The sequence below is a fragment of the Coenobita brevimanus genome, chromosome 98, assembly GCF_032717465.1.
Source record: "Coenobita brevimanus isolate Jiangsu-jjx chromosome 98, ASM3271746v2, whole genome shotgun sequence".
In the NCBI taxonomy this organism is placed as follows: domain Eukaryota; kingdom Metazoa; phylum Arthropoda; class Malacostraca; order Decapoda; family Coenobitidae; genus Coenobita; species Coenobita brevimanus.
Window position 1 is genome coordinate 10,598,953 of NC_137051.1, and position 13,452 is coordinate 10,612,404.

General features: G+C 41.7%; 1 protein-coding gene across 1 annotated transcript in view; it reads left to right on the forward strand.

Moving 5' to 3' along the window:
• Nucleotides 1–13,452, forward strand: part of Cpsf160 (cleavage and polyadenylation specificity factor subunit 1) — a 265,363-nt gene that overhangs the window by 241,197 nt on the left and 10,714 nt on the right. Inside the window, exon 24 of the mRNA XM_080283825.1 lies at nucleotides 10,462–10,649. Within this exon, the coding sequence (XP_080139951.1) occupies nucleotides 10,462–10,649 (188 nt within the window). The remainder of the gene's footprint in view (nucleotides 1–10,461; nucleotides 10,650–13,452) is intronic.

Here is a 13,452-nt window from a genome sequence, read left to right on the forward strand (position 1 = left end):
ACCTTACCTGTGTCGTAGCAGGAAGGGACCTTTCCACTAGGGACTTCATTATAGGATCTAGCTTGTACATACCTTCACTAAGGTTGAAATTCTCGTATTTCTGGATACACATGGCTTCAATAATCTTTTGTTTCCGAAAGTCATGACTTCTATACAATAGATGGCTACCTTGCCAGTCAATTCTGTGGTTGGCTTCACAAACATGGTTAAATATTGCATTATTTAAATTACATGTTCTTATGACATACTTGTGTTCCTTAATCCGTGTTTCCAAACTTCGACCTGTTTCTCCTATGTAAACTAGTTCACAATCTTTGCAAGGAATTTTATATATGCCTGCTTCTGAATATGTTGTACATTTGTTCTTTACTAACATTGCTCTGATGGTGGAGGTATACCTAGGAGAAACAGGTCGTAGTTTGGAAACACGGATTAAGGAACACAAGTATGCCATAAGAACATGTAATTTAAATAATTCAATATTTAACCATGTTTGTGAAGCCAACCACAGAATTGACTGGCAAGGTAGCCATTTTATGTATAGAAGTCATGACTTTCGGAAACGAAAGATTATTGAAGCCATGTGTATCCAGAAATACGAGAATTTCAACCTTAGTGAAGGTATGTACAAGCTAGATCCTATAATGAGGTCCCCAGTGGAAATGTCCCTTCCTGCTACGACACAGGTAAGGTCAGATAGGAATTACACCTGACCTGTCCGGTAATGTCCCCCCCAAAATCCCCCTTGGGTTAATCCCCGCTTACAATCCCCACCATTCCACACACACACGCATAAAAAGGAACCCTTGTATAGTCAGTATGTCACTCCCTCTCACTATCTTGACCACTGAAGATGGTGGCAGTGTCCACCGAAACTGTTTGGTAATTATATTCTTCGTCTACAAGTGTGGGTTTTATTCACCGTCTTTGATTATCACGCAAGAGTGATTCATCCAACCCACTCTGTGTTCACTGAGGCAGGTAAAAGGCACTGTAATTGCCCGCACTTCACTGCCACATCAGCGGTGTTGTAATCACTATTTTTCGCTCACACACCATTACCAAATGCCAACCTCATTCTGATAATAATACTATAAACATATATGAACACTGCACATACGATAAACACCCACTCTGTGTTCACTGAGGCAGGTAAAAGGCACTCTAATTGCCCGCACTTCACTGCCATATCAGCGGTGTTGTAATCATTATTTTTCGCTCACACACCATTACCAAATGCCAACCTCGTTCTGATAATAATACTATAAACATATATGAACACTGTACATACGATAAACACCCACTCTGTGTTCACTGAGGCAGGTAAAAGGCACTGTAATTGCCTGCACTTCACTGCCACATCAGCAATGTTGTCACTCACACAGCTGGACAGATACTGATGCGTGTTTGGTCCGGGGTGGGGTGGGGGGCCCAGGGGGTGGGAGGTGGGGGCCCAGGGGGGGGGGAGGTTAGGGTCGGCTGGAGTGAAAGAATGACACCCGCGGTTTGGTCCAGTTTTTGCAATGTCATTCTGGGATGACACCCGTGGTTAAAGGGTTAAGTACTTGGGTAGTGTGATGAGTAAGGATGGAGATTTGGAGGGTGAAGTGCTTGAAAGGGTACAGCAGGGAAGAAAGGTTGCTGGTTCTTTAAAAGCAGTGATAAGAAACAGGGAAGTGAGCATGGAAGTGAAAAATGTTACTACATGACAGTATTGTGATACCAACTCTAACGCATGGAAGTGAAGCTTGGACGTTGTTGGAAGGACACAAGTCAAGAGTGAGAGCAGTGGAAATGAGTTATTTAAGAGGAGCCTGTGGAGTCACATGGAGAGACAGGCTGACGAATGAGGATATAAAGGAGCATTGTGGTGTGGATGTGGATGTGATAGGAAGCGTTATGAGGAACACACTGAGGTGGTTTGGCCATGTGGAGAGGATGGAGGGTGAAAGACTGATGAAGAGAGTGTATGTGAGTGAGATGGAGGGGGGAAGAGGGAGGGGGAGGCCAAAGATGAGATGGAGGGATGGGGTGGAGAGGTATATGAGAGAGGGGGGTGTGAGTTGGGAGCAGGGCAGTGAAATGGCGAGGGACAGGGCAACTTGGAGGCGATTTGTTTGTGGCCACCCCAAACATGATTGAGGCATCTGGCAATAGATAGATATACTGTATATATATATATATATATATATATATATATATATATATATATATATATACCACATTATTTGCAGTTCTGATGAGTATAGATTGGATTTTTTTCATTAGTTTGCATATCTGCATTTGTTTTTCTGTTTTACTGAGATATTCCTTGTAAAACTATCAATCTAGTCATCTCCAGTCCAGGATTGCCCTATAAGGAGTGTTATGTCCCAGGCTAGACTACTCAGTCCAGAAATTTAAGGCAGGTGACCATTTGCTGTTCCTTGAGCAGCAGTGTAGAAGCTACAGCCACCCAGTGGAAGTAGAGCCTTATGGGGCACATCAGGTTGACGTGCCTTAAGTCATAAGACCACCAGGAAACTGGCCACAAGATCTAGTTGATTCTGGAGGTCTTTTGTAGAGGTTGTATTGAAGAATGGTGTTGTGATGGTGTGGCGCATAAGGTGAGTAATTGTGTTTTGGTGAGAGGGGGCTGCATTGCAGTGTGGGTACAGTGGATTGTTTGTGAGCTGTATTTTGTGTTGATATTGTAGCAGGGAAGGATAAAGGTCAATACAGTAAGCCTGGATCCATTTGTAATGCCTGAGCCAAGTATAATAGATATTATCAGATTCTCTTCATTGAGGAAGCTCCTCAATACTTACAAAATTGTTACTGGATTCCTGAAGAAAAGGGATGGGTTAGAGGAAACAGAGTCCACATAATATTGGGTAAAAATGTGCAATGAAAGCATTATGGAGAGGTACCTGACTTTTTATGCCCAGGCACCCCAGCAATAACAAGCTGATAGAGAGTCTTATCTCTTGCTGGGGTGGAACTATGAAATCTGATTTACCTCTCCAAACCAGGCATCCTAGTTTGCTACCTAAAAATGATTATTGTGCAGACTTAATAGTGCAAAAGGCACATGAGTTGACCCTGCTTGGAGGAATGCCAGAAACATTGGGCCAAATGCATGAGCTTTTCCCCCATTGAGAGGTCCTGCTTGTGAGCGGTAAATGCGTATCTCTTAGAAATAATTATCATAAGTTAGAAGCACAGACTTTAACCACCACATTGGTTTTGAAACAAGAACTAGTACCTTGAATGGCAAATGGTCCCTTATAAATACTATTACACAAACTGCTACTGCACCTGATGTCCTAGACAGTTGTACTGTAAATGTGTGTAATTTGTATAAAGTGGGATAAAATAATGAATATAATGTATGAAGGTAGTAATTTATATTAAAATTCACAAGTTAGCATCTGTGGATGTGGACCTTTCCAGGAAAAAAACAGAGAGAGGTCCAGTAACATTAATGTTGTATAGTAGTTTTTATATAAAACTAAAGTAAGGTAACGAAGCTGTGTTTATGTTATTTATTTCGTGAAGTAATGAACCGTAGTTTTAATTCAGTAAATAACTAAAGTAGTAAGTGGCAACTCCAAATAAGTCGAAACTGCCACCATTTTATATGTCCACATTTTCTGTATGGAAGTCCAGTAAGTATCAGCTCTACAGGACGATGGTCTGCATTATTGTTCAATGAACCCCAAAGAAACTCAACATCAGCGGTATGCCCATCATCATCTAGAGACTGACTTTACTAATCACCAGTCTCGAGCCGAGTCATTTCTGTATTTATTGACCAGTAAATTGGATTGATTTTTGGTAGGTGGGGGTGCTCACCATCCACTCACTTGATGTAGTGCTGCTCTTGGGTTTCTGCCCTTTCCTCTCCTCCATCCTTCTTTCCTTCCATCCTCTTCTGTCTTTCCTTCATTCTTTCCTCTTTCTTCTGCCTGTGGGTGACTTTACACTTCCTCTTGTGTCTTTCCTTCATTCTTTCCTCTTTCTGCCTGTGGGTGACTCTACACTGAGTGACAAGCCAAATGGTTTCCTGTACACCAGGAAACCATTTACTATGCTGGGTGGTAACCATATAACCAAATTTTGGCTCCTGGTGGTTTAGTGGGTAATAAAGGTGCTCCAATCGGATTGAGCCGGTGAAGGTTTATATCCAAAGGGTGGTTGGGGTTTATTGCTCATGTAATGCCACTGAGGGATGAGTGAGGCTGGTCACTCTCATCGTAAATGCCATGACCAACTTTCCTATCCCCAGGCTCCTACGCTTCTCATGGGGCAACGTAGGACTAGATGATGGATGGATGGATAAATTGGATTGATATAGGAGAACTGGGAGTAGTTTACAGAGGTAGGTTGGCCAGTTAGATTCAGTTTTGGCCAGTTAGATTCAGCCTGTCAGATGCTTTCATCATCATCCAATCCTTTGTTGCCCCATGAGGAGTGTAGGAGTCTGGGGCTAGGCATGTTGGTATTACAGTACATAAAAGTTTAGTTTCAGGAATCAGTGTAGGAAAAAGAATTTTGTTGGAAAAATTCACTCATGCTTAGGAAATGGCTTGCACATCAGTTGATTTCTGTGGGATGCAAAAAATCTCTATGTTCTTGTCAGCTTCCTGTGGATGATATGAATTTTTGTGATAGTGAAACTGCCTCTTACCACTCAGATGAATCGTTCATAAACTTATTGCAGATAAGATTAACTAGAACGTGGTGAACTTGAAGTGGGAGGGGCCAACTTGGCCACTGTTACAGAGGGGTCATTTTCAGTGTAGCCTATAATTTATGAATGGCGATGTTTCTTAGATACATTACCATATTTTCAGTATAGCATATATACTGTAAATGGTGATGTATCTAAGAAATTGCCTGACTGGGCTGCCCTTTTTGTGAATGTTGTAGATTGTGAACTGGAGCTGAGAATTTGAAGGGCTTGATGACTGAATGGATGTATAATCCATTCCAGCTAGCATTCTGTTGATAGCTTCTGCTCATGTATTTTCCCATTTTCTACTTCATTGTTCTCAGTTTTCAAAATATACCGTGGCTGTTTTTATCATTATTATTACAGTAGTTTATTTTTTATTTATTTATTTTTTTAAATAGATAAAACTATGACTCCTTCCCCCGAGACATGGTCAGGGACAGATTTATTGCAGCTCAAGCTTAGCAAGATGGCACTCCAGTTAGGGCTCATGTGTGTGTGTTGTGTATGGGATGTGTGTGCGTTGTTTGTATGTGTTTTTTGTGTGTATAGGACATTATTATATCATTTGTGTCTTGACAAAGTAGATATTTAAGAGAAAGTGCATGATTTTGGCTGTGTGACCAGAAGCAGATATGCCTGTACTATGTTTTTCCTGTTCATCTATAGTACAGTTTCTTTAAAGCAGCGCCCTGACAGTAGCAGGTGTGCACTTTAGTTGAGGCCATTCTCTGCTACAGTCATCCCTTAACATCGTGTTTTTAACATACATTGTTGTAATTATCAGTGGGTGGAAATAACATAAACGGTTTTAAATATCCACTGGTGGATGCAGTACCGGGGCAGGATTCACTAAAGCATTTTATCTCGTTGAACTCTGCAGACACTGTTCACTGCAAATGTAACATTATCCCAGGCACAGTTCGTTGCTGTTTTAGTGATGGCATTATCCAGTGAATCGAATATAACACTCTTCTTTTTGGCCACTTCATTTATTAATGCCATCAGTTCATCAGGCGAAAAGTTAGGATGGGCTGGGAGTATTTCTTTTCTTCCATGTTCTCCTTTGCAATCTTGGCAGCGAAGGGCTTTCTTGTGTTTACTAGCTGATACAAAGGGAAAGCTCCGTGATTGGTTGGTCATACCAAAGCTTTGTGTGTAAGAGCCTCCATCATTGGCTAATCGAAAATCAGCTGGTAATGGTTGAAACACCTTATGACCCTCTTCCCATCGCCGAGAACAAGTAAAGTGAAAATTTTAACTGTTTTTAGCTTTTCTTGCCCTTATTACTGTATTATTTGTAAAGACACCTTGGCCCCAATTAATGCTCCCATATGGTGGATGTGTGAGAGAGAGCACTGTTTGATATCGCACTAATTGGTACAATAACTTATGGGGAAAAATTCATTTGGTGGATGAGCGACTCCAACTTTAGGGGTTAAACTTTTAAACATGACAATTATCTATCTATCTGTTGCAGGATGCCATAATCCCGTAAGAGGTGGCCGTTAGTCTTTTGAGGTAGTTGTTTTACAGGGAGGTGCACTAACCCTCTACCAACCCACTTGTTGACGTGTAGGGAACACGTATGGGTTGGTTATATGGTTACCACCTAGCGTTGTAAATGATTTCCTGATTTACAGGAAACCATTTGGCTTGTCACTCAGTGTAAAGCCACCTGAAATGGAAAGAGTAGTAATAAAATGTGACAGGAATGATGGGAGAAATTGGAAGAGAAGAGGGCAGACACAAAAATAGTGATAATGGTGGAGGCAGAAGTAAGCCGCACAACATCAAGTGAGTGGATGATGGAGAGAAATTGGAAGAGAGGGGACAGACAAAAAAAAAAGAGTGGTAAAGGTGAAGGAAGAAGTAGGCAGCACTACATCAAGTGAGAGGATGATGGTCGCCACCACCAACCACCAACAATTACCTCGTACTAAATAATAGGATATGTACAGAAATGCATACATGTACACATACCCTTGATGAGCTAGTCTAAACCAGTTTGCTGCCCCCCCCCATCTCTCTTACCCATCAATGAGCTGGTCTAAACTGGTTTGCTGCGCTCCCCCCCCCCTCTCACTTTCGTAATTACTGTAATACGAAGCAATACGCACTCAAATTGCATGGAAATCATACGAGAGTGGCTGAAAGTGCTATTTTATATTATATTGTGAATTACTGTGATAAAATACAAGTAATTTAGTGATATTTTTACGATGATCAGAGTCGTCACGATGCTAAGCGCATTAGCTAGCAAACATTTTTGCGGTTGCAAACTGCTGGCTATGCTATAAAAGGACTTATGACATCATATCAGTAAGCTTTATAAAAGTAAATGGTAATAAAAATCATTTATAAAGTTTGTAATGATTTTCCTCACATCGTTACTGTTTCGCTAAAGTCTAATGTAAACTCTGGAATGTTGTAACAAAATCATTGGAGACTGGCTAGAAGTGTTTTATTATTATTATTATTGTTATTATTATTATTATTATTATTGGAATTACTGTGATGAGGTAACGTGGCTGTAACCCTATTTTGTATGGAAAAAATCGTGTGGTTGGGCGAAAATTTCCACCTCATCCCTGGGCTGTTTCCTGCATCAGACAGTCAAAACATACCTTGTATTCTCTAAAACTGTTCTCCGTGTTTGGAGTGCCTACGGACATGCAGTTTGTTGCAAACGATGGTAGAAAGATTGACGTTTGTCTGACAAAAATTTTAGTTCCCAAGATTAACGATAAGTGGATTAAAACATGAGTTGAAAACACACAATTTTTTTCCAGTTTCTCTGCAGTGACCACAGTCAGTACGTTGTCATCAAAGCCGTTGCAGCCAAAAGGTTAAGGGGGGTCCAGGGGTGTTTTTAAGGGGGGCAACAGATATCCGTGGATTTTTAACATGCGGATGTCTCTGTTGCCTAACCCCCGTGGATGTTAAGGGAGCACTGTACTGTGATATTAGGTTATGATGATGATGATGATATATATAGTTAAAAACAAGTTGTCATGGCAGTACTGATGTGGTGTATTGATTTTGTCAGTATGCAGTTCATTTACCATACTTGGTACTGTATAGTTAAAGTACAGTACATTACTACTTATACCACATCTGAAGCCACTTCACCCTGTAATCCAATGTGTGTGTGTGTGTGTTGTAACTAGAGATATCGATACCCCTTGGGGGTGTGGGGTAAAAAAACTGGGGGTATGGGACTCCATTCTCTGAGTAATTTAAAAAAATATATATCACACCTACCTGTCTCCTTACAGTCGGATGCCACTATCCTGTAACGGGCAGCTGTTTGTCTTTGAGTAAGTTTTTTTTTAAGAGAAGTACTAACCCTCCGTCAACCCACTTGTTGACGTGTAGGGAACCTGTATGAAGTGGTTCTGTGGTTACCACCCAGCATTGTAAATTGTTTCCTGGCTTACAGGAAACCATTAGGCTTGTCACCCAATGTAAAGCCACTTGAAAAGGAAAGAAGGGTAATAAAAAGTGACAGGAAAGATGAGGGAAATAGGAAGAGAGGAGGGAAAACACAGAAAAAATGATAAAGGTGTAGGAAGAAGTAGGCAGCACTACATCAAGCGAGTGGATGATGGTCGCCACCACTGACCACAAAATATATATATATATATATATATATATATATATATATATATATATATATATATATATATATATATATATATATATACTGTATATATATACATATATATATATATGTTCGTGGTAGGTGGGGGCGCTCACCATCCACTCACTCGATGTAGTGCTGCCGTCAGGTGTCTGCCCTTTCCTCTCCTCCATCCTTCTTTCCTTCCATCCTCTTCTGTCTTCCTTTCCTTCATTCTTTCCTTGTCCTTTGCCTACGGGTAACTTTACACTCCCTCTTCTGTCTTTCTTTCCTTCATTCTTTCCTCTTCCTTCTGCCTGTGGGTGACTTTACACTGAGTGACAAGCCAAATGGTTTCCTGTACACCAGGAAACTATTTACTATTCTAGGTGGTAACCATATAACCAAATTTTGGCACCTGGTGGTTTAATGGGTAATTATTTCGCTCCAGTCGGATTGAGCCGGTGAAGGTTTATATCCAAGGGGTGGTTGGGGTTGATTGCTTATGTAATACCACTCAGGGATGAGTGAGGCTGGTCACTCTCATCTTAAATTTTGGGACCAACTGCCTAGCCCCAGGCTCCTACCCTTCTCATGGGGCAGTGTAGGATTGGATGATGGATGGAGATATATATATATATATATATATATATATATATATACACACACACACACACACACACATACAGTAAAACCTCAATATAACGGACTTCAGTAGACTGAAATTCGCTTTTATTGGAATCGAGGAGCTAGCAGACTGAATTCTCATATACTGGAAAAAGTGCAATAAAGCCAGAAGCAGTTTGGACTGCCTGACCACTTCGGCTATGCTCACCACAAGGTAGTAAATAAAAGACATGTTTATCAGTGTACAGTACAGTATTATTATATGATACGTATTATACCATTTGATTATCGTAGGAAATGTATATTACAGTACAGTGCTCTAATGGTAGTGAAAACGGTACCATTGGTGCGATCCGGACTGATGTCCGATGTATCGGGAAAAAGTCCTGGTTAGCAGGGGGAAAGTCTGTCACTTTTATCGGAATTTCGCTTTTTTTTAGAATGGCTTGGGCCCCAATGAATCCGTTTTAGTGAGGTTTTACTGTATGTGATAAGCGATTGGTGAGGGCGCTCACCATCCACTCATTGAATTTAGTGCTTCTCTCAGTTGCCTTCCCTTTCCTCTCTTCCTTCCTTCTTTCCATCCTTCCTCTTCATCTCTTTTTCCTTCATTCTTTCCTCTTCCTTCTTTCTACGGGTGACTCTACAGTGGGGTCACTCACCATCCACTCACTCGATGTAGTGCTGCTCTCGGTTGCCTGCCCTTTCCTGTCCTCCTTCCCTTTTTCCATCCTTCCTCTTCTGTCTCTCTTTCCTTCATTGTTTCCTCTTCCATCTTTCTGCGGATGACTCTACATTGATAGACAAGCCAAATGGTGTCCTGTACACCAGGAAACCATTTACTACACTGGGTGGTAACCATATAACCAAATTATGGCGTCTTGTGGTTTAGTGGGCAATTAGGGCGCTCCAGTCGGATTGAGCTGGTGCAGGTTTATATCCAAAGGATGGTTGGGGTTTATTGCTCACGTAATACTACTCAGATGAGTGAGGCTGGTCACTCTCATCTTAAATGTCAGGACCAACTTGCCTAGGCCCGGGCATCTGTGCTTTTCATGGGGCAACACTGAATTAGATGTTGAATGAATGAATGAATGATTGATATATTGTATATGTCATTTGCCGTTTTTCCAACAAGGAAATAAATAGGATAAAATCCTAATGAATTTTCTTTCCTTTTCTGTCACAAGTTATCCACATGTAAAGTGAGACCAAGCTATTGGCATCTTTTGAAGTCATACTGGTGCCTAATGGAACTAGTAATGATGATTTAGGTAGTCTGGAGAAAGGGGTATAAGGACATCATGGGCAGTCAACTGGGAATCTGGACAAGGAACACAGTTAAGAACCCCTGCTCTGACCACTGTCATTTACAATTACAGTACAGTACTGTAATTTGTTACTCCACCTCAGTAACCATAGCATGTTAGTTGTATTTCTCAGTACTTAATCATTCAGAGATTTTTACCCTAATCACCCACCTCTGACTTCACAACAGGATCCGATGTCGCGTTGGTGATGTGTCAGGGGAGCGCCGTGCTGGCCAGAACATCGAGCGTCGGCACATTACCATGATGGCCACTCTAGATGGCTCACTGGGCTACGTCCTTCCTGTCAGTGAACGAACTTATCGCCGTTTTTCAATGATACATAACCTTCTTGTGCAACACCTTCCACATATTGCTGGTCAGTTGAAATATCAGGACTATTTTCATTTACTTTTGGTTACTTTGAATACTTTAGTGTGCTGCTTGCTGACACTGAAGTGGAACTTTGTTGATTTAGCTGGATTTGTTTTTTTCTTCTTTTTTTAATGTACTGTACCAGTATCAAATATATTAATGGTGAGGTATGAAAACTGATATAGGTAGGAATGAAAGTGGAGGCAAAATGGAATTTGCCAAGTTAGTTAGGTGCAGTTAAATAAGTAACCAGTGGCCAGAAGATTTTATATGTTTATGGGCGTTGATAAACAACAGAGTTGTTGTCGTGCTACCCCAATCTGTCGGCACAAGCAGAAATAGGATAATTCATGGTAGGGTGGTGGAAAGAAAGAAAATGACAGTCCTGCGAGAGTGTTGATACCCAAGGGAATTTTGAGCACATAGAATGCAAATAAGTTGGGAGATCAAATGCATTGTTATGAAAAAGTAACAAGGGGAAGTGGAAATGGGTCTGTTAAAAAAATAGGCACGCACCATCCACTCACTCAGTGTAGTTCTGCTCTCGGGTGACTGCCCTCATCTCTCTTCCTTCTTTCCTTCCTTCCTCGTCTGTCTTTCTTTCCTTCTGTCTTTCCTCTTCCATCTGTCTGTGGGTGACTCTACACTGATTGACAGTCCAAATGGTTTCCTGTACACCAGGAAACCAGTTACTACACTGAGTGGTAACCATGTAACCAAACTGTGATGCCTCCTACCCCTTCCCCTTCACCCACACCACCTCCCCCCCGTGCTGCTGTTGCCAACATACATTGCACACACAACATAAACATCCTTCAGTTAAACATACATGGCATAAACACCAAAAAACAAGAACCGACACAATTCATCAAACAACAGAACATACACATTGCCATCTTACAAGAAACAAAACTACACAGAGCACAGAAAACACGGACATTTCATAACTTGACCAAAATTCGACAAGACCGGGCCAACGGCGGTGGTGGTGGACTCATCACCCTGGTACACAAATCCATCAACTTTGCAGATACCAGTTCACACACAAAGTCAGTTGTCCCCCCACATGACACCACAACAGAAATACAATCAATTAAAATACGCACTGGTAACAAATCACACATGACAATCGCTAACACATACATTCCCCCTCAGTCGTCCCCCACACACAGTTACTCTCCACAGATACACCACATCACTAACATACCCAACATCATCCTGGGTGGTGATTTCAACGCCAAGTCGTCAGCCTGGCATGTCAACAACCCTGACACAGACAGAGGGCTGGTACTACAGTCCCAGACAGATCATCTTTTCATACTGAACAATTTAGACCAACATACCCATATCCCACACCAAGCCCTCTTCCTCCCATCATCTCCAGACATCACCTTCTGCTCCCCAAACCTCGCCACCACTACATCATGGAGAGTGGTCAAAACCCTAGGTTCTGATCACCTCCCAATCATCATCACTACCAAAACCAGAATCACCCCACCTGGCCACAAACACACATACACTAATTATAAGAGAGCCAACTGGGAGGCCTTTGTAACTGAAACAGAACAACATTTTGAAACACTAAACAGTACACCCATCACAAACATTAACAATGCTCTGCACACTTTCAGTACAATTATACAAAATGCAAACAAAAGACACATCCCTAGAGGCAACAGAAAGAGACACAACCCCAACTTCACACCAGAAATTCAAGGCCTCATCAGACAATGGGACACACTGTGACACTCCCCAACACCCCATACAGAAGACACCATACAACAGAAACAAGAACTCAACACTCAAATAAACAATAAAATATCAGAACAGCAAACACAAAACTGGAAAAATTACCTCCAAACACTTGACCACAAAACAAACATCAGCAAACTCTACAAAACACTAAACAGCATCACACTTTCCAACAGCAACACCATACAATCACACGCTGCCATCACAGCAACAGACACCATACCCTCAAACAAACAACAAGCAAACATTCTCATCAATAACTTTTCACAAGTCAGCCATCTAAACCCCCATCTTGAAGACCGACGTATCATCCGACGTAAGAGACAGTTCCCCACATACCCAGACTACACGCCTTTCACTGACAACCAGACGAAGCACATCATTAACAACCTCAAGCACTCATCTGCCTGTGGACCAGACAACATAAGCAACATTCACCTTAAACACCTAGGACCACAAGACATACAAGCACTCACCAACATATCAAACTACAGCTACTCACACAACATAATACCCAACTTCTGGAAGCATGGCAATATCATCACTATCCCTAAACCCAACAAAGACCCCACGTTACCTTCCTCACATCGCCCAATCACACTCTTCTGCACCCCCTCTAAAGTCACTGAATGACTGGTACTACAACTAGTCACACCTCACATTCCCCTAGCCCAGTTACAACATGGCTTTAGGCCACTACACTGCACAAACACCCTTCTAACAGACCTTACACAGAGAGCTTTCAATGGCATGAATTCAGCTAGACCACCACACAGAACACTCCTAATCACACTAGACATTAGCAAAGCTTTTGATGCCATCCCCTGCCACAACCTCACAAACAAAATACTCAACACAAACATGCACAATAACACAAAAAGGTGGCTGGCAAACTACTTAGCAGGCAGATGTGCACACGTAACATTTGCCGGTCAGTCTTCTAACATCAGAAACTTCACAAACGGCATCCCCCAAAGGATCTGTTTTGTCCCCTGCACTCTTTAACCTATGCATGCACAACGTACCCACACCCCACACACCACAGATACAATAAC